Source organism: Gymnogyps californianus, chromosome 8 (assembly GCF_018139145.2).
Source record: "Gymnogyps californianus isolate 813 chromosome 8, ASM1813914v2, whole genome shotgun sequence".
NCBI classification, from domain to species: Eukaryota; Metazoa; Chordata; class Aves; order Accipitriformes; family Cathartidae; genus Gymnogyps; species Gymnogyps californianus.
In genome coordinates, this window is record NC_059478.1 from 33,039,778 (window position 1) to 33,064,600 (window position 24,823).

A 24,823-nucleotide genomic window follows, 5' to 3' on the forward strand; every position below is an offset into this window, starting at 1 on the left:
TCTGAAATTTATCAAAATTTGTTTTGTGAGCACTTTTTTTTACTTGTAGTTTTTAATTTATACAAGGTTGTCCTCTAAGCTTCTGAATGATACCTAATGCATACAGTCAGCAGGTAAAAAGAAATTTGAATATTTAAAATAGGCATTTTCTTTATAGTGCTCTGCGGTAATTAAAATCTTCATTTGCTTAAAAGCAAGGAACCTTTTTAAAGCAATAAATTAGCATTGCTTGACCCAAGGTCACTAGTAGTACTGCTTCTTCCAGCGCTATTAATACCTCAAAGAAAAAGAAGGGGTGGTGTTATCACTCTGTTGCAATAGAAGTAAGATTTTCAATTTAATCACAGTTAAGTGTCATGACCTTTTGATCTTGCATTGACTTCTCACTGAAATGTGGTCAAATTTCAGACAGCTAATTCTAAACTCTGCAAAGTCAAGGTGAAGTCAGAAAATAGGTTTGCCACGATTGGGGGTGGTTTTGATGCAGTAGCAAGTGGTTTCATTTCCTAAGTTTTGTTTCACAGCAAAAACTTTTTTAATGGGATCAATAAGTTACAGAACAATTTCGGAGGGGAAAAAAAAAGAAATCTTTTTCTATTTGTATTTATTGCGAAAACAGTAATTTGAGGGATTTTTTTGAAAAATATTTTTCCACACAGGTAAACGGACCTTGTTTTCCAATTCATAGTGATAGAAATAATTAAGAAGGAAAATACTATTTGACTAAAGCTCTACTAAGAATAAGTTTTGAACCAAAGAGCAATCATCTTCACGTAAAGTAGAGTTAATAATGTGTAAAAAATGCAAAACACTCATATTTACACATATCCTTTTATAGGTCATTTTATTATTTTAGGGAAATAAATTGTGTTCATTGGAGAGTGTTAGCTGGGAGTTTGTAGGACCCATTATTTGCACAAGTTCTAAAGCAGTTCATGCAGTACCTGCTCTCATTTATACCACCGCAAATCAGGGACAACGCCGTACATTTCAGTATGTACGTACTGAAATGACGTACTACGTCCTCTCGTAGTTCTGTAACCACTGCGAAAGTATGACGAAAATCAGCTCTTCTATCAGTTTTGCAGATTTTGTTCCAGAAATGTGTAGACAACAATCTCCACGACTTTGTAGTGTTGCTTAGTTACCTTTATATGCCTGCTTGAAAATACGTTTTGAGACTTTACTATGTGTTGGATTAAGGCTCTGGTTTGTATACAACATAGAGGCTGCATTATAAAAAACATGTAGGAGAGTAGTTTAAATATGCCTTCTCTAAAAAGAAGGATTCTCAAAGCTTAATTTATGCTAACACACACCAAGCACTCTGTGTAGTGCCGTAAACAAGATTCCCTTTTTTTTCTAGCAAAAATATTACCTAGGCACAGGACTTTTGCATTATCATGTCCTAGTGCAACACTCCTGTCCTTAGTTTGTACTCTCAGCCTTTTGAGGAAGTCTGGCGCCTCTGATCTATTTTCCACAGCAGACCCTGTAATTTTTGGCTGTATTTTATGTTTTTCAGATTCAAGTCAATCTGAAAGTCCCAGCCAGCCAAGTGAAGCTGATATTAAGGACCAGCCAGAAAATGGTAAGTTCTTACCTGCTGCTCCTGCTTTGGGATATTAAAACAGCCCATATTTATAAAGATTTTTTTTCCTATGTCTAATATAAAGAGATTATTCAGAATAATTGACATGGGATAGCTACAAATAGGTTGTGTACTCTCCTCATAGTTAAAATGCTACTGTTTCACTAATCTAAGGTAGCATTTATTTCTCCAGTCCTGGAGAGAGACATTTTTTTCCTTTAAAAATAATTTTAATTAGGGAGATGCCATTAAAGAGCCTGCTGTATGCAACCCTTATCCTTATTCCTCCGTAGCAAAGGCTTTCAATCCCTGGGCCGTGAGTCATGACCCCCTAGGGGCGTGTGCTTCATCGCTTTCATTTTTATCTATGTGCTTTTAACTTCATTTTGTTTATTGATGCTCTCACATGACACACTGAAGTACCTAACTTTCGGTATGTGGCCAGCCATCATTTTAGAGTGCAGGATCTCAGATAGTCCCGCGAAACAAAATGGTTGCTTTGAAATATGTTTCTGCAGACCCATTCTCTACTGCAAAAATCTGCTAAACAAAACTGAGCAGCAACACTCTCAAACATTGCAGTTTCAGGGCAGGACTGCACACCTATAAACATACCAGCTGCTCAGGCAGGTACCCACTGCGGGACTGATACAGGTGCTACCAGCGTTGTCTGTATTTTTTCATCGGCGTGCTTTAAAGGTTGTAGATACTACAGGTAAGCAGGTCAGGGAGGCTCAACTAGAGCTTGTTGCTCCTTCTTCTCTGTATGTTCGCAATACCATTGTTTCAGGTGGCAGCGGCTTGAGCTTATTTGGAAGTAGCAGCAGGACTGTGACTTTTGGGAACACTAATATTCTTTGAACTGGGACAGTTTTAAAGTAGAAGCAATAGCTTCTACTGAACCAATGGCTTTCTTTGTAAAGCAGCCTGAAAAAAAAATCGTTGAATAATAGCAAATTTCTGTAGGGACTGTATGTGGAAGGATAAGTATGTATGTAAGGGAACAGCTTCTCTTCCTTTTTATGTTTAAGTAAGGTAGACCTCAACAATTTTTGTTGGCCCATCGGCAAGTGAGTTTTGTTTTACTACTTATACTTAGGACTTAGAAATAATGTCTTCCAAAGTGAAAGTGATTATTATTAATAGTTTATCGTTTTTATCCATAACCAGATTTTTTTTATAAGACCTAAAATTAGATGGGGGATCCACTGTACTGGGGTCTACTGTGCATACATGGAAAAGAATTTGTGTGAAGGGTTTATGTCTCTAAAATCTGTCACCATTTTTAGGATATGTAAATCCATCTCATGTAGAAATATTGTATCTGTAATAATACAACTGTGATTGCCCTTTCACACAGCAACTAGCTGCTTTTGCCTCAAATCCCTACAGCTGTATATGTGTTCAGTGTGTGTTTTGGGGACTTTATTAGCAACCAAACAAGCTGCAAGTGGGAGGGAGGTTGAAGGGCTGCATTCGCATCCGGACTGCATTTGGATCAGGGTTTAAATGGCAGGTAGAATTAAGGGAAGAAGAAGAGGTTTAGGTACATAAAAAACTTTAAAATATCAGCATATGTCATAGGACATAGAACATAGGGCTCATTGAGCTGGTAAGATTTTGGCTTTGGGGGTTCCTGTATTTTCCTCCCATTGAAATATGAAAGGTTTCATATTTTGATAGATTTTGTGCTGCTCATCTCTAAACATACCATCTTAAAACATTTCTGTTGTTTCTGAAAGACAGTGCCTAATTTCCCTTATCAATCCTGTTCACAGAAATTCTAATTTGTAGCCAAAGGATTGCGAGGTTAAGAGAAGAACTGACTAAACTGTGATTTCTGTTCTGCCAATTCTGCTATTTTTTTTTTGTGGGGAATATGTTGCCTATGTTTATTAAATCATATTTTAATTCAGAATGTATTAGGCACCAAGCATGTTATTATTTCGTGTTTAGATAATATTCTTTCGCAGCTATTAAACCACAGTTCTTCTTACCCTGCAGTTTCTTAGTCTTAAGGAAGCCTGTTACTCAACAACCGCCCCGAAAAGCAGCAATGTCAGTGTTTAATAATGTAAAATCTGTAAGAGCCTAGTGAAATGAAATATCTCTGATTTGGAGCCTGAGTCTTCCTTGTAAAAGAAGCTTTTAGTGAATTCTTGGAACTTTACTGGTGACCTGCAAAAGGTACTTTTTTTTTTAATAAACAGGAAAAGGATTTTTCTTTTTCTCGGTTTTACTAAAGGGTATTTTTCCCCACCACAGCAGAAGCTTCCTAACTGATTACGCACCTTTTGCAGTGCCTGTGTGGGAGATTTTCTTTACAAATGTATCTAATGCAGTCTGTTGGCCCTAAAGGGGTTGCTCCCCCTGGGCAGACGCTGAGCTCATTCTCAGCACACACAGCCCCCAGCTTGCAGTGTACCCAGTGTGTAGATCAACACAGATCTGCAGCTCTTATCTACTGAACGTGAGGATGAAAGCAAAACTGCAGGCTTTAGAAAATGAAAAACTGCACGCACAGAAACGGACACAATAAATCATATTAACTGCGTTGTTCTACACTTGCTGTAGACCCACTTCCACAGGGCCTGATCCAAATCCCTCCGGAGTCAATGGGAGTCTCGTAATTGATTTTACTGAGAGCGGGAATGAGCCCACACAGAGAGGAATTTTTTTTTAAATCGAATAGTATTGTGAATAATCTTATTCCCACTGATGCTAACAGTGGAATGACCAGATTGAGGGCAGATTTGGAATCATTTTGCATGTGTTTCTGAAAGGCACAAAGAAGTGTATCGATTAAGTACTACCTTTTACATGCATGCATTCATTCATTTTAAAAAAATAAATCTTTAAAGGCCTTGTGAGGGTTATACAGCCTCTCTACTTGCCTGTTAATATCCTTTCTGTTCCACTCCATAAATTCTAGAGCTATTTATTATACACATATATTTTGCATACCTTGAGTAATGTAGGTTCAAAAGGGTCAACTGTACAGCCCTGAAAAAGAAGGCCTCCTACTACAGATTTTAATTTATCATTCTAAACTGTATGTGTTATTTTGGAAAGCCTGTATGTCTAACCTTCATTAAAGTGAAGTTCATGGGAAAAAAAGCTTTTCTTTTTTAGAGCCACTCCTTTTTTCTAGTGGGCTTTACAGTTGCATTTTCTGGAGCAGAATCATCACAGACAGAGAAGATGGTGACATCTCCTCCTGTCAGTGGTGGCTTTAACACCAACTCTAGCCTTTTCTTCAGCCTTCATTAAGCGAGAATAGTTTTCAGGCAGTCACTTATCCGATCACTACTGCAAAAATTTACAGAAACTTTTTTTTTTCTAGAGAGAGACAGATATCCAGCATGATGGTCATGAAAAGCAAACATGCAGGCAAGACAGGGCTCGTTCATGCATGCATGGTCCAAGGTCCAGATGTCTTGTCCTGGCATCAGGGTTAAAGCTAACGTGTAACCGAATGGTGTGCACGTTGCTGCTGTCTCTCAGGTCCGTTAGTATGGGAAAGAGCTTCTCAGGGAGAGGAAGAAAACCCAGAATTTGTCTGTTTGTTATGTGGGTGAGGAAATTTGCAGGAGGGATGATGAAAGAGATGAGCAACTTCATTTGAAAGGCAGGAACATGTTCCGATGTCCTGATATTTTGCTCAAATGAGGTTTTTTTCTGACCAGCTGGGTGGAACACCCGTGTGGAAAATTCCCCACTTTTGTAGTTGCCTAATGGTATGTAAAAGCTTCATTTCAGTTGGCACCACAAAGTGATTTTGCAATTCACCCAATCAAAAAAAAGGTTATTGATTTTAAAAGCTTGTTAAATGCTCTGGTTTGGTGTTGCATTTTATAAACAAACTAGTTTTCAGTGAACTGAGGAGGACAAAATGGCTAGTCTGATGTAGTGAAGTGACTGCATGCCTGGGGATCAGGAACAACTGAATTCCCAGCTCAGCACTGCTGTGGACTCTCTCTAGGGCTTTTATTCTCTCTTTCAGTCGTGGAAATGGCTATCGGATAGATTTTCTTTTTGTAAGTAGGATTATTTTAAACTTTTGTAGGAAAACTTTTCAGTCTTTTTGTCTGCAAAGTGGGGATGTTTGTGACTCTAGCTTTCAGAGATTCATTGAATATTGAAAGTCAAATCCTGCTCTGCTCCAGCAGGAGTTTAACTCTGGAGACAGACAAGGAGGGTGTAGCACAAACTGGTTAATAATTGTGGTACAGCGCTGTGTTACTGCTGTCAGTAAATGGATGTCAGACATCCACCAGGCGATGTTTGTGTTTGCTGTGGTAGTACTGGAGAATTAATAACTGCAGCGTAAAGGTACACACGAAGTGTGCTGTGTAAAGCAGAAGAATGCTGTGTCATTTTCTACAGACAACTGATGTCTCTCGAGCATGTGGTATTGTGATTTGATAACTCAAAGTTGGTAGCACACCACTTTAATTGTAGATTAGCAAATTCTTTTTAAAGAAGTTGATAAATTCTCCCATTTCAAGTGAGCAAGACAGCATTCATTATTACAGCTGATTACAAATGTGTGCCAAATTCATTGCTCAAACAATTTCTGTAGAGGGACAGGCATTTATCTAAAAAATAAAAACGTTTAATGCCCAAACCAAATGCTTTTTAGTTTTAATGTATTCTTGCTGCTTTGAGCTGCAAGTACCTTAACAGCACTGCAGGAAATGAAAGGCACATTGTTCTTTGTAACATTAAAAAAAAAAAGAAAAAAGAAAAACAATGATGTACCGTAACTCACAGAACTCGTTTTTCAACCCTGCAGTAATTACACTGGACTTGTCAATATCATCTGTGAATTCTTTGCTTAAGTAGGGCTGGACTTGAGTATTAAACCTTAAAAAAAATGTTTAAGTATATGCTTACTTTTCCATGCCTAAAAACATAAAGGAAGAAATTCTGGTCCTAGAGCTGTGGGGGAAAGAGAAGGCAACAGTGGGAACATATGCAAAGAGAAGTTTCTTTTTCTTCTTCTCTAGGCAAGGCTGGTCATGGCAGGCGTAATACAGCTTTGGCTGCAAGGAAGGAGGGGATTATGCGCAACCTGGTAAAATGCAAAAGCAGCTTGTGGAAAGACCTCTCTGCCTTAACTAACAGGCTGCAGAGTCCAGCCCCTTTTCGTGTGCTTTCTTTCTGGTCCCAAAACCTGGCATTCTTGTTTCGTGCAGTGGGGTAGCTTCAGCCAGTGGAAGTGGTGCCCGCCTGGCCCGAGCGTTAGGCACTCTTCTCGGATACAGAGTTCACTGTTCAAACCCCTCCTTTCAAGCTGAGACAGACAGAAAACGTAGCTGTTCTTTGTGGTTGTCCCCACCACTCAACTATGTTGTAAGTTAAATGGTAGCTGAGAGACCTCCAATTCCTTCAACAGCCAAATTTTTAACTAGTAGAAATGTACTGCCTTCCGAGGCCATCCCTTCTTCTCAGGCCGTGCCTAACCTCCCATCTCCACTACTTCAGGTGGACTCCAGCTGCCTCACAGGCTCTCTCAGCTGTGGCTGAACTTGATGCCAACCAGCTTTACACTTACTCACCCAGGAGGTGCTGCAAGCGCAGCAGGACTTGAGGTGTCTGGAGGGTCAGCTGTCCCTGGATAGGGCCCTTACTTCCCACCTGAGGAGTGCACGGGCATGTGCAGTTCTCTGAACACACAATGCTGAAACGGGTACTGTTAGAAAGTACATCATCTCAGATGACTAACATTCCTGAAACACCTCATTTGCAGCAGATAACCAAGCCTTGCAGAGAAAGTTTTTTATCAGTTACAGTTGCAAACAGGATAATACAGTAACGGCAGCTTTTATTAGTGTTCTTGTTCATGGGATCATTTGCATCAGAATCTTATAAATGCAAGAAGACTCTCCTCTCTTGTTTACAGAGCAACACTGAGGAGTTATCACAGCCTGAGGGACTAATCTAAAATTAACTTTGCTTCAGAAAAAGCTTTAAAAAAAAAAGCCCTTAGCATTTTCAATAAGGAATCTCATAGCTGGCGCTGAAGTCAAAGCTCCTGGTGATGTCAGCTTGTTTGCACCTTTGTAACTTGCCAGGACCAAATTCTGAACGGATTTGCACCCTTATGGATCACGTTGTCTGCCGGGAACAGCAATGGGGAACTTTGTCCGGGCTTGAAAGCTCTGGCCGAGCAGGGGAGCCCTGGTGGGACTGGTCTCTTCTGCCTTCCTGCGGGCTGGACAGAATCAGCTGTTGATTCTAACGGGACCCATCAGCTGACGAAGGTCTGACGAGGTCCAACCTGTGTTTCATCACCCCCAGAGAGAGAGTGCATGTAGGCAGTTCTGAGAGCCAGCATTTCCCAAGGAAACAAAAGCAGATATGTCTGGTTATAAATTTAACTTATGTGTGATTTAGTCTTGCATTGTTTTCATCTTATTTCATTACAGATAGATTCCAACAAGAACTAGAAATACAGTATTTTAATCATAATAGTCTAGAACTGAAACTTTGCAGCATCCAGCTGTATTTCCCAGCCAGTTTCATGACTGTTGTGAAGAAGCATCTGAAGAATTAGGAAAGAAAACACCATTTTTTCCTATATTACCATATTTTCATTGAGATTCGTGCTCGAAGTCAAATGATTTTGTGGTCCAGATTGTGAGGCACAGTTACACCATTTCTAGGATTTAGCAGGTCCTCTGCTAGGCTCAGGATTTAGCCTGCTTATCAGTAGCTGGCACTCTCTTGAAGGGACCCTGTGACGGCAACAGCGAAGGGTGTTGACTGTCAATCGGGTGAGATACGCAGTCGTCAATCAGGGTCAGTTCTGCAGCCTCTGCTGGGGCCAAGTGGAGAGCCTTTCTCATCAGTGACCTGCAGTGTTTGAGACTTGAGGATTGACAGAGGACTTCAGTTTTCACTGCTGCTAACCATTAACCTTCACAAGCAAAGCATTCCCACAAAAAATTCATCCAAGGCGAGTATGACAGGAAATATTCAAAGCATGAAATGAATGCTTATAGCATGACAAAGCAGTGCTTGAAAGACATGAAACGTTCATTACGCTTGGAGTGGCTGAATGCTGCAAAGGAAAGGAGAAATAAAAATGTGGCTAGAGTATATGTTTTTATTTCTCCATATGTGTGTACAAGAAAAAGGCAATGAACCTTTCCAGTGGATAAGGTGCATAAATACAGCTGCAATTATTCTAAGTCATTTCAAAATATATTTTTATTCTGTTGCTCCGTTCCATTCCTTTCCGCGTGTATTTATCCGCAAGATAACAGCAAGGGCCATCTAGAGGGCAGCTTGGAAATGGGCTGGCCAGGAGCTCCCTCCGAGGAAGCTCCCGTGCCACGGTGAGGCGAGTTTCCCTCCCTTGCTCTGCAGGGCCAAGGCTTTTCTTTGCCCCACAGCAGTGCCAGGTTGCTGCCCACTGCTCTGCCGCAGTGCCGGGCTGGGGCCAGGCAGCCATGGCAGGGCGCTGACCCCATGCCGGCCCCTTCTACCCATGTCCCACCTTTGCATGTTGAGAGGTGCCTGGGTGCTAACTTCAGCCGGTCCTCCTGGGGCCCTGGGAAGGGCAGATGGAGCTGTGAGCAATCTCCAGTTTTCACTACAACCGGGTTTTTTTTTCGTATGTCTTCTTGAGAGACTTGCTGTTTAATTAACAGCTGAGAGTTGTGTTGCGTCAGAGTAATTGCTACCGCCTGAGCGGACCACAGGCTGAAGGATGCTTTTGAATACCACGCTTGCCCACCAAGAAGCTGGGCACTTAGGGAAAGAAGTTTATTTGTGGTATGGGCATCGTTTTAATTTTCTGTCCAGTAGAGAGGGGAGTTTATTAGTGGGAAGAGAATGTGATGCCAAGGCCTAACTTGCAAAACAAAACCCCAAACCTATCTATTTGTCTTTCGATGTAAGAATTTCCTAATGCCTGTAATGTAAGACAAAGGGAAAATTTTACTTGCAGGAAAATTGCCTTCCACAATAACCAAGAAAAAAAACACAAAACGCCCACACCAGAGCAGCATGATCCAAAATGTGAACTTTTTACGCCTCCCCAACCTTCTAGGTTAGGCTTCCAACCAAGTGATCTTTTATTATCAACATGATATACCCTTGACATAATTTGGCGCAGTAAAGCTTCTTCTGCTGAACTCGTGATTTCATTTACTAGATCTGATGAAAGTTCTGTGAACCACGGTAAAATGTGATAATTAGTAGTTTAATTCTTTTAGGGTGTGCGTATTAATTGAAAAGGCTTGAACTATAAATACAGGGCCTGTGGATAAAAGCACACTCTGAAATCAGTCGCTTATCCGAAGTATTCATTACTTCACATCTATTTAGGTAGTGTCTCTTTGCAGCAGTGCCAGTCGGCTGTTGAAGTGAGTGGGAGCCCTCCACTCAGAGATCGCAACAGCAAAATCCAGCCTGACTCGCCGCTGCTCTCATGCAATCGGAAGCACTCCCTGGCCAAAGTTTTGCCCTCTGTGGTCAAACCACTGGAAGTTAAAAATGTGTGCTGGGAGCTGTGCTCTGCAGATGAGCTGGTGAAGCACTGGCTCTCTCGCTGTGCAAGCTGCAGGAGACAGAAGGGGCTGAAGGCAGCATTTGCTGGCCAGCCGCAGCATCCTCCTCTCCTGCTTGAGGTGGAGGTGGCAGCGGTGTGTTGGTGGATGGCAGACTGCCCGTCTCTGGCAGCCGAGGGGGGAATGTCTTTCTGATGCTCAACAAGTCCACCCAGAGCATCAGAGGTCCCCCACGATTCGAGTCCCATCCAGCCTGGACCATCATAACAAACCATATTTTTCCTCCTACTTACACACTTATCCTTCACCGTATCTGGGACCATCAGCACCTAAACTTCTGCTGCTTCAGCCAGAGCTTGGTTCATTCGGCCGTGAATGTCAGAGTGTAGCACGGGGCCACCGCTGAGAGCTGCGATAAGGGATCGTGCTTTCTCGCTCGCACTCATGTGTTCTTTTGTTCTGACTTCCTGACCAACGCAGGAGGTATTCTGTTGACTCTAGGCCTTTCCAAATATATATATACACTATGAAAATGTATGTCGTTATTTCACACCTTCCTCTGGTTTCTGTGTGTGGTGTAGTGCCTGGATGAATCATACCTGGTTTTACAGGTACAAGGTGATTTTCATTCAAATGGATTCCAACCTTCATACTCATATTTGGTTTGCACACTCAGAAAAAATCTGTATATCTGCATATACTGCAGATTCATGGGTTAATCAGGTGCTTTCCAAGTAGCCTTAATTTTGTAAATCTGAAGTTGGGTACACGAGCAGAGAGGCGCACATGAAGAGCAATGCACAGCTCATGAAAGCTGTATGCTGGACTGTTGCTGTTGTCAACGGAGGGCACCTTGGTGAGACCAGGCTCCCAGAAAAAGCCTCATCACTTCTATAGCTAATCAGATACTGTTTTTTAATTGCAGATACTACTTTTTAATTGCAAAAGTTGCTAGATCGGAAATGGAAAGAAAGTTTAGGGTGACTCTCACAGAGCTGCGAGAATAAAATCCCCTCCGAAGCCTGGCCGTAGTGTGACTGAAATGGAAAAATACCAGATCCGTTTCTTGGAAAGTGAGAAGGAGACTATTTGCAATGGTTCACAAATATTTTCCCAGGAGCGACGTAGCGAGCATGGCAAAAGGGGGCAGGAGGAAGGTGAGGCGAGTGAGCCACGCTTGTAAACATACTCCTTTAACTCTGCTATTGTTATCTTGCACACAAAGGGCGCCACAAGTTGTTTACAGCAGTTCATGTTATTCGTTTCTGCTCCTTTTTCTCTTGTCAGTGCCGTATCATCAGTTATACAACTTTTTTCTGGGTTGTGATAGTGTCCGGATAGATTTTGGCAGTGGGGTGGTAGAAAGGTGCCAGTTGATTAAATGTGCTGCTTACTATGTGCATTTCATGTCTGCTGTCTTAACATTTTTTTGTTAACCACTGTTGCAACTGAAGAAAATGCTGAAGTTTGACAGTTGGGAGTTACTGCCGAGTATGTGCTGTAAACTATATCATCCCTCTGCCTTCTCCCTTTCTCCCCCTCTTGCTGAAACCAAATGATTTATAAAATGCCTTCACATTCTTGAGTGAGTTCACACTATCACCTCCAGGCACTGCACTGAGGAGTCTTAGGAGTGGATGGGAAACACAGATCTGATAGCTGGTATTTTTCTCTGAAAGGAAAAAAAAAAAGGGGGGGGGGGGGGGCAAAAAAGGGCTGATTAAATTTAAAGGAGAAAAGTTACTTGCTGTGCCCCAGAATAAATCTGTAGTCAGTGAAGCACTTTCTAGTAAACAAGAGATGTACGTGGTTATAGTGGGTTTTTATTATTACACACTGCCATTGTTTTCCATTTTCATAAGATTCAATTAATGTAATCATTTTAGAGTGTCTCTAATCATTACCTCCCACCCTCCCTCACTCGTACTTGAAGCAAGGGAATCCACTGCAAGCCACACTCTGGGATGAGGAGCTGGCATCTCGCTTCTGTCACTGGCAAAAGGAAGCACAAGAAAATGATAGGGCTGCTACTGGGAATCTGAATATTTTTCTTCTCTCTCTCTGGCCTTTGCAGAACACACGGCCGGCACCCCAACCCCTGGCTGCGGTGTCCCCTCCCGTGGGCTCACTGCCGTGGCAGCCCCCAGCAGTGCCCCCCTGCCCCAGTCCACTGCAGCGCTGGGTGACAGAGGGAGAAGTGGTGCTTTGGTGGTGCAGCGTCTCACTGGGTGAGGCAGGGTACGGGCCGGCACTTTCCTACTAGTCAGGCACAAGGATGTCAACACCATCTTTCAGACCGCAGTGAGCCAAACCCTTTCCTGGCATTTCTTCTTCCAGGATCATAAGGGAGGAATACTTCTTATGTAGCTTGTAACACTCACTCACAGAGAATCTAGACCTCTGTCCCTGTTATCTTTCTACTTCGGTTCCTTACTCTTAAAATCTTATCTGTAACAGAAGGCTCTTGGACAGCTGCATCCCCATCTGAAAACCTGCTGGTGTTTGGGGGGTGCCCCCACCTGACCAGCTTTGCAGTGCAGACCACCTGCAATTTTCCCACATGTTATACCTCAAAGTCCTTAAAAATCAGGGAATTCGCTTTCAGGAAGTTTCCAATAGCAGAATGCAGAGAGCTAGCCATGTCCCCCATGCCATACAGAGGGGAGCCAATTTTATCGTACAGCAGAGCATGCCATAGCTTGAGCTGCAGGAGGAAGGGAAGAGGTGAGAAGCAGGAGAGGATGGACAGCAGCTTGATGGACTGAGGTGGCTGTGGTTTTGAGGCAGGAGGGGAACCCCACAGATTTTTGTGAGGGAAGGCTTAGAGCAGTGGTATGGTAGTGGCCCACAGCTCAATTTAAAGCAATAATAAAAGGGGCTGCAAAGGATATGACAACCTGAGGAAACCGCTGAGGAAGAGGCAGCCCAGTATTAGTGAATCCAGATTTCTGTCTGTCACGGCCATGAAGGATGCATTTGCAGTAGGACTGGGAGCCGTCCACTGTTAGAAGGAGAGAGAAGTAAAGATCATCCCGTGTACAATATAAATGTAAGTTGTTATTACTACTATTGCTATGTCAGCCGTAAACTGTTCCCACGAGAACAGAGATGCAACATCATTGAAAAAGAATGTCTTACTGTGAAATGGGCAGCAGAAACACTGTGGCATTATCTGCCGGGTAATGAATTTACCTTGGTGACAGATCATTATTCCCTCCTGCAAATGAACCAGATGAAGGACAGGAACACAAGGATAACTCAGCAATACTTGTATTTTACAGTTGTCTGAATTTAAAAAACAAACAAAAAAGTAGCCAGATATAAAAGTAAGGATAGAGAAGCATGGCATGTCAAGAGAGATTGCCTGTGGCAAGATATGGGGAGGAAAGTAAATTTTCTTTCAGCTCTATGCTAACACGGTATATGGACTAAGGCTTGGATTTCATCCCACCTAACATTAGGTATTAAAATGAGGCACCAGCTATGAACCTAAAATCCTCACTCTCCCTCTATAATCAGTGGAGATACTGGGTCTTCTGGGAATTCATCTCTCTCTCTGTTGAACCTCAGGGAGGTTTAAAACTGAGATGTTTCAGGCTAATGCTGTAATTGCTCTGGACCTGAGATTCTGCTGCTAGAGGAAGTCACTCACCCCTCTCCTGCTCATCCGGAAAAGCCAGAGTAGGCAAAGAAAGAGTTTGCTGCAAGAGCAAAGGTGGATCTAGCAGGGCACGTTGACTTGGTTGAATGATTTCTTTGGGGTAGAAGAGTAGACAGCGTATCTACTGCCCACGTGTACTTTCTTCCCTTTCTGTTTTTCTCTTGAATTCTACAAAATGGGAGTTTCTTAGATAAATTATCATTTTAGAGAAGTGTTTATGTGCTCTGTGGAAGAATGTGTCTAGGGATGGGCATACTGGCAGCAAGAACTTCCTCCTCAACTCTTCCAGTGAAGTTTTGTTCTAAACTGCCCAAATGAAGCCGTTACTCAAAAGTAAAAATGTTCTGTTCCATTTCTTGTTTTCATTCTTTTATGCGTCTGGGGACTAAACTGCTGTGAAAAGAGCCCATTCTCACAGGATGTCTTGCTTAATTTTGCAGACAAGAGAGGTTCAGCTATTCCAATTACGATGAGATAAGAATCTGAAATGTTGGGATCACATCCATCCTGAGTTGAACTCTGAGTCTTCCAAAATCCATCCATCATTATTTTTTCCTTTATTTCTGTATTTCAGTAATGCAAGCAAAGAAGGAACAGAGAAGAAATTGATATTTATGCATTATAAACCATAATGGATGGGTTTCCTTTTTACCTGAGTTGCTTTAGTTTAATGTAAAGGTCCCTGTGATTGGAATTACTTTTCCATTTTCATTCTTTCTGCCTGCTCGACTGCTGCTCATCACCAAAAGGTCTGCCTTTCATGTAAAGTCAGTCATGGTACAAAGTCTCATACTTTACATGCAGAGTACTGTTAGAACAAGCCTGAAGGGTGTCACAGGGCAGGTGAGCCAGGCTGCTAAGCGTGGTCCAAATTTGAAGTCCTAGCCCTTGCGGTATCTTCAGATTGTCCCAAATACATGCAGATAGGGCATTTGACATAGGGACTCCACCCCACTGCCACATTTCTGCATCCCTGTGTATCGCACTATGCCACACAAGACTGACTGCTGGGGAGGAGTAAGAGGGTCCAGAGAGGCAAGCCTTCTACCATGGGAAGAGGACTGCATAGGCTCAGTTGACCAACCCAGCCTCTAGCAACAGATTCATCTCAGGTCCTCACCTCTATACCAAGAGTGTGTCCAAGTTGCTGGAGGCAGCCTCCTGGGGCAAGACATCCTACCGTTGTCATCTCAGTTCCTTGAGGCACCTCCCCTGGAACCACCATATCTGCCACACAGGGGATGAGCACATGAAATTAGATAAGGACTAAGAAGGTCTCTCTCTGTCCCTTCTGTTTGCTTTGTTAATCTTGAATCCCTCACAATACACTCACAATTAGTGAATTTGGAGGCCCTGTTTGGGCTACAGTCTGAGCAGATTACACAGAGAAAATAAATTTGGTCTGTGTTCTGGCCTGACCTTGGCCTGAACCTGGGAAAGTGAATGCCCCTATCACACCAACATGTGTCTGTAGAAGTACAGTAAACACAAATGGGGGTCACTGGCCCTCTCTGTCGTACAGTCCCAGGCCAGGAGTCTAGAGTTTCGGGCTGTCCGCCCGAGTACTTGTTAATAAATGTCCATTCTTCGTCTGTAAAGGAATGTAGACAGGGCATCCTGCCCTACAAAACACAAACTTTGAATAAAACAGAAAGAGAGTCTCAGTCATCATGCAGAGCTCTGCTGCTGGTCTCCATATCCAGCAGTCTCTTCCCACTGGACTTATGCTGCTAGTTTGGGACTTGGCTGGGGGAATTATCCACTAATACACTGTGGGTTCTCCACTGCTGTCTGTAAGCGTAGTTGCCTGCCTAACCCCAAGGGCATCAGTCCTTGGGAAGTCAGTTGATAAGTCTGTGGGGCTTCCTCCTCAATGCTTGCAGGAGGCAGAGACCTGGCAGAGCCTGGGCTATGAGACAGGAGAGCCTGGATCACCCAGTGGAGGGGTTGTGTTGCTTCTAGGAGTGTGCAGTGCTTTGCCCGTGCATCTTCATACTGCCAGTAGAGTCAGTCAGAGGCAGATGAGGGGGTGACATGTTCCTTGTGGAGACTCATCGGTGCCTTTGCTAGTCATTCCACCCTTTTGTTCTTCTCTGGAGATGTCCTGCCTAACTCAGGTGAAGTTGGTGCAGACCTTGGTGGCCCACCCAGAGAATCTGCGCTCGGTGGAGGCACTTTATTCTCTGCTAGCAGGCAATGAGGACAACCCCTTCAGTTCCCAGTCCTCAGTATGCAGTGCCTCTATGGAGAGGGTGACGCTGCACTGGGTGTCACTCTGCTATCTGGACAGGAGTTGTAAGCCCAGACTTGTTGGGCACATGGTGTTTGCCTACGCCTAACCTGCATCCGTAAGCATCAAGTTTTGTGCTCTAGGTCTTGTGCAAGCTTGACATGTCCCTAGACAAGCATTACTGTGCTTCCAGACCCATCCCTTTCTGTCTTTTCTGCCACCAGTATATCAAAGCTTTATTCCAGAGACTTACCTTGGTACCCTGCTGCCCAAGGTGAGACAGCCCAGGCACTGCTGGAGAAAAGCTCCTGAAGTTCCCCCCATCTTCTATGCAGGGATCTCTCAGGGTGGCCCTGACTGAACTTCACGAGCCCAGTAATGTGGACAGTCAAGGACAGACTGTATGTGTGTTGTCATGCCGTGACTAGTGGAAAGTCTCTTCCCTCCCCAGCCACAAGGATAACTAACATGTAAACCTAATGGAAGTCAGACTACCTGGGACTAAAATTTATCGAAGTTAGGAGATTATTGTTCTGTACAAAGAATAAAGGAGTAACAGCCTTCTGGAGAGAAAACTCCAAGCAGTACAATGGAAAGGACAATAGATAAATAGAGTAACATGATTTGCATGGGGTTTATTGTGAATTAAAGTTTGCTCTCCGGAGGTGTCAGCAGAGGAGGTGTAAGAAGCAACTCTGAAGGGAGAGGAAAGCCTGTGGGCAAAGGTGGAGCTGGCTGATCCTTGTGACTTAGCTTCCATGCCCAGCATCCTTATTTTTGTGTCACATTTATACTATCTAATCTTCAGCAGATATTTCTACAGCTTCTATTATCGTGGTGTCCAGCCACAGTCTTTTAAAAGTGCCTTGGTGTGAAGAGTGCCAGGAAGGGAGGATGAGAGGAAACAGCTGATGAAGTCGCCGGGGCTTGTGTCCATATCGCCCAGCAAAGCAGGGCAGGAAAGCTGCCTGCCCTCGCCTGACCCTGGCTGCACCGACTCCTCCTGGATGCTGGGCTTTTCTAAAGAATTCTGCCACATGCTCTGAATATGTGGATTATTCCTATAACTATAAACTAATGTGCAAATTAAAAAAAAAAAAACAGCACCTCTTTTTATAGCCCCCTAATTCTGTGTCCACAGGGCTTCAGACTCCCTCGGTTCAGCTCCGAGCGTGTCTGCAGAGTAACCTTGGAAGGTACACTTAGCTACCACCAGCCGAGGGAGGGTTTTATAGATCCTAAAATAATTACAGCATCGCTGAGTCTAGTTGTATAATTTCTTGGCAATATACTAATTAAAACTAGATATTTACACACAACGCTTATTTAAACTTAAGGCTTATTTAAAAGAACCTGCATACTTACAATAACTATATATCATGGCTTTATTGAGGACCGTGTTTTTCATGCAGATTGAATCCTCGAGTGCTGTTATTAACATAAATGAGCCCACGGCTTTATGTTCAGGACTGAATACTTCCAGGGCATCTGAATCATCCTGGTATTTCATTTCACCATCTAAAATTATTTTTAAAATACTACATTTTTTTAACTTGCTGCATTATGGCAATTAGAAATCGCTCTGTATTTACTAGGAACATAGAGTCCAGCAGAGCTGAGTGTTTAATGTGATGAATAGTGTTAGGAGCTCAAAGAAAAGTCAGATGCGTGTCGACACTTATCAATGCTGTTCTGCTGCTCAGAATGACTGTTCGTGATACTTGTTTCATGATAAACTTCCTCAGAACATGATGTTACTGGAAAAAAAATGATCCACTCTGAGAAATACGCAGGTGACACAGTTGAGTCAGCAGCTTGCAACAGTGACACAGGCTTACGTTTATAAAAATCCCCACTGAACTTTTGTCTTCTGCATGCGTATATCATAGCCTTAAAATCTGTTGCCACAAAAGTGTCCCGTTTCTTGTGTTCACTTGGTAGCTGTTTAAACTAACAAAAATCTTCCCACCACCCTGATGAAGAGGTAGATTCCTGGGCTTAAAAGTCTTAATAGTCACAAAACTTTCCTCTTTCATAAGTAATTCACCGTATAAATGTTAGTATCTCCAGTGACCACTGATACCTGGGGGGAAACGATAAACATGGAACAATAACAGACCACCGTGGAAACCAGAAAATCCTGCCTCCCGTACGAGAGGGTTTAATTATTGAAGTTGCAAGCATTTCCCCATACACAAGCATCTCGGCATTCATAGGTGGAAAGTACCTCATGCTGTGTTTGAAATATCAACTGGATTTAAAAGAAGGCTTTGTGCTTCACCGTGGACCTTTCTTAGGCTCCTGCAGATGGTCCCTATTGCTGAAAAGAGACATGACTTGTGAGACGGGGAGACCTCCGTGCTGTTTTTTCGTGCTGCTCTAATCCTGCTTTACACCCATAAAAGACTTCAGTCCTTAAGCCCTTACCCTCTTTCTCCTAAATATTAAAATTATTTTCCTGAGTGTCATACCGTATTAAAGCAGAATGAAAATGGGTTTAACAATTGCTGGCATGGGGCTTCTGTACAGCATGTGTGTCACAAATCATGTCACTTTTCAGCAATAGGGCTGCTGCCAGCGGGAGGCTCAGAAATGCTCATGTTAATCAAAAATTTTAATTTCAAATCAAATTGACAGTTTACACATGGTGAGAAATGCTTCTCACCATGTGATATTTCAGTATGCTACACTGGGCAAAATGGGTGCACTTTCTTGTTAAGAATTTTGACTGCAGTATCTGCAAATTTATGGGTTTCAGTGTATTGGGTATGGTGAGTAGTTGATCTAAGGGAGCCCCTTGGAGAATAGGAGACAGAAGGGTTTTCATGCAGCCTGGCACTGGTGAGCCGCTGTTGGCACATGCTGCTGGAGAAATGACAGGTATTCAATAAACATCACTATGGTTAAGAGGAAGATTTAAAGGAGGGAGGGGCTGCAGTGCTATAAACAGGATTTGAAACAAATGTGCTTATTTCAGTCCGTGATTAGTCTGAATACCTAAGTATTCCACACCAGTTTTTAAATATCCTTACATTTATTTTCACACTGATGTTCTTCACACAGCATTGACAATAATATTTATGGCATTAATACTGTAGCTAAATTCTAATTTGAAGTAGTGTAAACCCAAGTAAACTCTGCATGTACTGAGGCATGCTCCATCGGTCTGAAGACCAGAACATGGCTACATGTCACGCTTATGGCATGCAGCCCCAGCATCGGCTCATACAAGCCCTTACTTCTGCCAGCAGCTTCCTAGAAGTCAGTCAACAAAATTCAGGAGGCAAAATTTCAGTTGATACTTGATGAGGAGTAAGAGGAGCAAGGACAGTTGATGGAACGTGTGCGATCTGCTCCAGACAAACGAGTTGTAGAAACCAATGTTTCCAGGCTGTACCAGAAATATGATGCTGACATCAAAAAATGACCAGCTGAAAAGAAATTATCCTTACATCATTCTCTTTAGGAGGTTTTTCAGCTCTCTGGGGGGTCCTGAGGTTAATGCGATGCCTAGCTCGTGACATTGGGGCTTTCATTTTAAAAAGGCCTTGCAGGGAGAAAGGAACAGGGACGGCAGTACCCACCTTCTCGTATCTCCCCCTCCAGTGCCCGTATTTATCATTCGCCTGCAAGAGTGAGAGGGTGGGTGGGTGCCCGTTGCTGGCAGCCCAGGGAGCGCCCTGCAGCAGCACATACCGTCAGCATCCCCGGTAAGCTCAGGGAAACCGGGTGGTTTCTCTGCGCTCATTTGGACACTGAGTCATGCTTCGAACAGCGAAGCCTAACTGGCAATATCACCACAGACCTTGGAGATCACAGCTGTCATTGCTCTTGTAACCAGGGTTGATATGAAAATATGAAGATAAATAACTCCTTCATATTATTATTTTCAGGGAGGCAGGCTTTTCTTTTTATTACTCTTTTTATTGTTGGATGCCATAAATATTCTAGAATTATTATCCCAGGGTAGATTTCATCTCATTTACTTCGAAAGGCTTTTGAGGAGGCACATTATTTTATAAGCTGCCAAATGAGTATGACCATTTATAATGAGTTTTCTTCTTTTCTTTAATATTTGCTTTTTGGATTGAGGACCTGAAACAGAAATATGCTAATTTAAGACATCTGTTGTTTTTCAAGCTATAGGCCCCTACTGGTATTAATGCGATTTATTTATCGAATCGAGTATATGGTAGCGAGGGAGACTCTAAATTTTTATCATTATATCAAAGAACTGTATTTAACTGATTTCTCACCCACATGAGTACCGAAAAGTACCCTGTAACGTTAGGAGTCATCAGAAATGAAAAACCACACCAGACGTCTTAGATCGTGGAATGGTTTCCATTGCACAAGGTCCTTAACTTGAACTTGAAGGGCTTTCAATGTTTCAAGAAGACCTTTGTCTTCAAAAGAAAGGAACTACCCGTGTGCCCTCCACTTGGACAAAACCTGACATGATTGATTCCAATCTATGATCGGTTCATTAACAGTAATAAGTTGCCATTAATTCCACTATCTCTGCACTTAAATACAAAATGAGCTGAATCTCGTAGGAGCTGAAGCTGCTGTGGATTCATGCAGGATCAGGCTGTTGGTGACACAGCCAGCCTGATGCCACATTTGCTCTGGTCCACGTTTATTAATTTGCAACCCAGACTCTGGAGCTCAATATGACACATGTTGAAATAATAATTAGGCATTGTTATTATTAGAGATTCTAAAATGCCGTGAGTATGAAAGGCAACGCGCAGTGAGACATTACATGTGTATTTCTGTTCTGATTCACCTCTGGAGAACGCCCATCGTGGCGGGTCGGGTGGATCCCCTAGCAAAGGCATGAGAGTCCTTTCTCGGAGCCACCTCCCAGCACCTTCAGATGTTGATTCCCGATGGCCACCAAGAGTATACAGACCGTATGGAAACGGAGCTGAACTTGAGCGCTGGTATCAGAAGCGCACCAATGAAAACTAGCAGCGCTTCACAATTTTACTGTCTGCTAGATACAGACTTTTTAGCTAAAAACCAAAAAGGCAAATCATTGACCAATGGTTTTACATATTGTGAAGGGTTAACAAAACTTTCATTATCACACTCTATTAAGCCAGGACCAGGAAACAATTTCTAATCAACACTCAGATCTGGGCAGGGATTGTGCAGTCTTTTGTAGGAGGCCTCAGATCTGTGTTCTCTATTCTCACATGCTCACTTCCAGCTGTTGTCATTGAAATCCCACATAATCTCCCCGGGTCAAAGGGCAGTCATCCATGACTGCCGCTGTTAGGAGGTTATGCTGATTTCTGTTGTCAAATATTGGCCCTTTTCTCTTTCAATCACTCCCATTCTACTTTTTTTAACAAGAAAGATCCAGCCTAGAATTGTATTACATGACTTTAAAGTCTTAAAAGTGTTTCTCTATTGTGCTAACACGACATGCCTGGACGGTCTAATCCATCCTGCTATAGGCCACAAAGAAAGTTCTGGTGCTTCTTAAAACCTCAGCCAAAGGCAGGTAGGCGAGCCGGAGAGAATAACGGCATATGTGACATGTGGCCCAGCAGTTATTTCATAAGAAAATGTGTAATTTGTCCAAGGTGAGCTATTGCTGTGGCATTAAAATTAAATTGGAAATAACAAGCCAAAATAGAAGTGGGAGCATTTGTCAGGGAACAAGAGAGGTTTCTGTATCACCTTTGATGTATAATATCTTGCTTAAGTCTTCTATAAAAAGTCAATGAATTAAAAATGTGGTCTGATTTACCATTAAAGGTTTATCATTTACAAATTTGAGGAATGCATTTTGTGCAAAGCAATTAAAATGAGGCCATTGGACCAGCTCTGGAGATCGGTATTTGGGGTCTGTTGGTAAATGCAGATTTCGTTACAGCTACATGCAATATTCAGGCCTGTGTACAGCTCCCTCGTGCTGTCTTCCATCTGAATGGGAGAGACATTCACTTGGACAGAGTATTGTGGCTGGGATAGATGGTCTCTTCGATCTCCACATTATTTTTTAGATACGAAGTTAGCTCATGCGGTTTGGCCCCATGGATCTAGCTTTCCATTTCCACCATGGGATAGTGACCGAGTATCTCTTGGTGAGAGAGAGATCCTGCTGTTGCCCTGGGCAGGGTGAGCAGGTACAAGTGCTTGGGCAGTGGCTGGTCTCAGCCCGGGGTGCTCCCCCCGGCCACCCACCCTTGCCCTGGAGGTGGACGCTTCCCAGAAGCGAGGTGCACCTTTCTCCCTGTGGGTGCACGTGGCACACGACCGCTGTGCCAGACTGCCTGCAGGACCCTGTGTCTGTGCGGAGGGACGTGCTTCTGGAAGGGAGTGCAGTCGTGGGACTGCCGCGGCTGGGTCAGCCCAGGCTTAATAAACTCACCTTCCAATTAAGCAGAGTGTAAATGTTATGAAGGTCTTGGCTGAAGCACGCACATTCTGTCCTTTCCTTTTTGCTGGAGAACGCAGATTAGGACTAACTCTGTCACTCCCATTGTCCTCAGCCAGTGCAGCAGTGGAATAGCTAATCTTTCGGGAGTCCTCGGGGTGATCCGGGTTCCCTCTGATAGCATCCCCTCTCTCAAGGCCTGCATGTGCTGTGTGATACAGACATTAATTTTCTAATCAATATTATTGCTCCACATTGTTTGTGAAACATGGGATTATCTAGAGAGAGGATAAAACCAAAAGGAATCAAGTTGCACTTTGAGCAGAGAGGGCTTTTCTTTTAATCAGGCATTCGGTTAAGATAATAGGCTTGAGACCCTAATTGATTATTACTATTTTAAGGTTTTAAGATGGCTATGTATAGTGAGATGCTGAACATGAAAAAGGCTTTAGAAATGGCTTCAGTGCCAGTTTGGGGGACTTGTGTAATTTCAAAACACTGAAAAGGAATCAAAGTCTCCCAAAAAGCTGTTCTCCAAAGCCTAATACATTGTCACTCGGACTGTAGTGGAAGAGAAATAACTGCGTTTGGACTTTTTCATCTTCAAAGGAGTAACTCTTTCCCGGTTTTATTTAAGCTTGGATTTCAGGAAACCAGCTGTATCTCTGTTTAGAAAATACCTTGTATATTTATGGTGCAATCTAACTATTTTATAATAAAAATAATACTGTTGGATTACACAAGGAAGCCTGCTAATTAGATAACAATAATACCTTGAGCACCTTGAAAACATCTTCTGATATTCAATTAAGGAACAATAACCCAATGAACTTTAACCTATAGACCATATTCAGACTTTCTACATAAAAGTAATTGCATCAGTCATGATTTTCTCAAGCTACAACACAAGGTCTTGATTGGTAGCTCAGCGTCTGAGACTCCTTTTTACAGCATTAATTGGGAAAGCAGACAATACTCTCCCTGTAAACTAGATTTTAGGACGAAGGTTAGTTGCCTTTGTACACGTTTACTCATTGAAATAGGAATGTTTGCTTAATAATTCAAAACAAATAGCATTAGACAACAAGTCCTAATCCTGATTTCTCCTCTGCCAGTGTAAATTAGGAGAAAATTAGGTGAAACTCTATTTGATCAGTGTAGAAAGACTTGTTTAAAACTTCTTTGAGATCAGAATTAGGCTCCAGCAATTCAAGCCTTTTCTTCTGGCTTCTTTACTGGGATCTAAAAGAAGAATATGTAAATCGCATTATGAATTTTCCCCCCAATTAAAGCAGTCATCAAGTTATGGAAAGATGTTTTTCATGTGGTACTTGTTACGACAGTGTTGCATCGGGTTTGTACGCTATACCAAACATGTGATTGGGTAATGGCATATTATTTATTAGTTAGTATCCTGATCTTCTTTATTCAATTTGGTTTTATTAGCCTGGGTTTTTTTCTGCCTTGGGGGAAAAACAATCATCCTCGTGAGCCAAAGTGAGGTCCTGTGTAATGAGCTAACTCCTAGCTGCACCTAGACTTGGGTTGAAGGAATGATTCAACAATATATTTAAATACCTGCTTAACTTTGTCAGCCCATCTTTATTTGGCAGGGCAAATAAGCATGTGCTTTAGTCAAGCATGTGATTAAAATTAAGCACATGCTCTAACTGCTTTGCTGAGTCAGGGCCTGCCTGGGCTAGCCAGGTGTCTTAATTTATACTCAGAATTTCAGTGAATGAGCTCTGTTAGTTTTTTATAAAGTGAGTAAAAATTCTCTCATCCTCATTTTGAACACCTGCTTTACTACCAAAATGTGACTGTCACACAAAGCTGCGGAGATAACCCGATCATACACAGCAATTTCAATGTCCTATCTTTGGGACATTTAGCAAAAGTATCATAGTGCACGTATTTCAGTAAAGTGCTGTATGAAAAGTAAATCTTGCAAGCTTTCAAGATGTTTAATCATCTTTTCAGTAAAGGAGCTCGTTAATGCTAACATCTGCATATGTAATTGCTTGACTTTACCTATTTTTTTCTCATTCAGAATTAAGTGGAACAGCCAAATTGATATATTTTTGCATTTTGACCCGTTAATAGGCACAAAATGTTTACTTCACATTTTTTGTCAATCCTGCTATTTCCCAGTCATTCTTCTTTTACATGTCTAGCTTCTTTGTCCTGTTTCTCTCATTTTCTTGGTGCACTGTTATCACAGCTCAGCAAAAGCTACAGTCTTAGGCCTGGATTTTGCAATCTGAACCATCCAGGCAAACCTGTAAGCTTTCATGGAGTTCTACTGAACTGCAAATTCACAGACCAACTGTGCATCGAAATGAGTTCAAGATACAACTCTAAGCCAAGGGCATTGCTTTTATGGGTATCAAGATATTATTAATGATTGGTGAGACGAGCCCCTGATTTCCTA

General features: G+C 42.5%; 1 protein-coding gene across 6 annotated transcripts in view; it reads left to right on the forward strand.

The window, feature by feature from the left end:
- Positions 1 to 24,823, forward strand: part of NFIA (nuclear factor I A) — a 248,415-nt gene that overhangs the window by 135,895 nt on the left and 87,697 nt on the right. For all 6 annotated transcript variants that reach the window (XM_050900560.1, XM_050900556.1, XM_050900559.1 and 3 more), the window contains exon 3: positions 1,526 to 1,591. In XM_050900560.1, the coding sequence (XP_050756517.1) occupies positions 1,526 to 1,591 (66 nt within the window). The remainder of the gene's footprint in view (positions 1 to 1,525; positions 1,592 to 24,823) is intronic.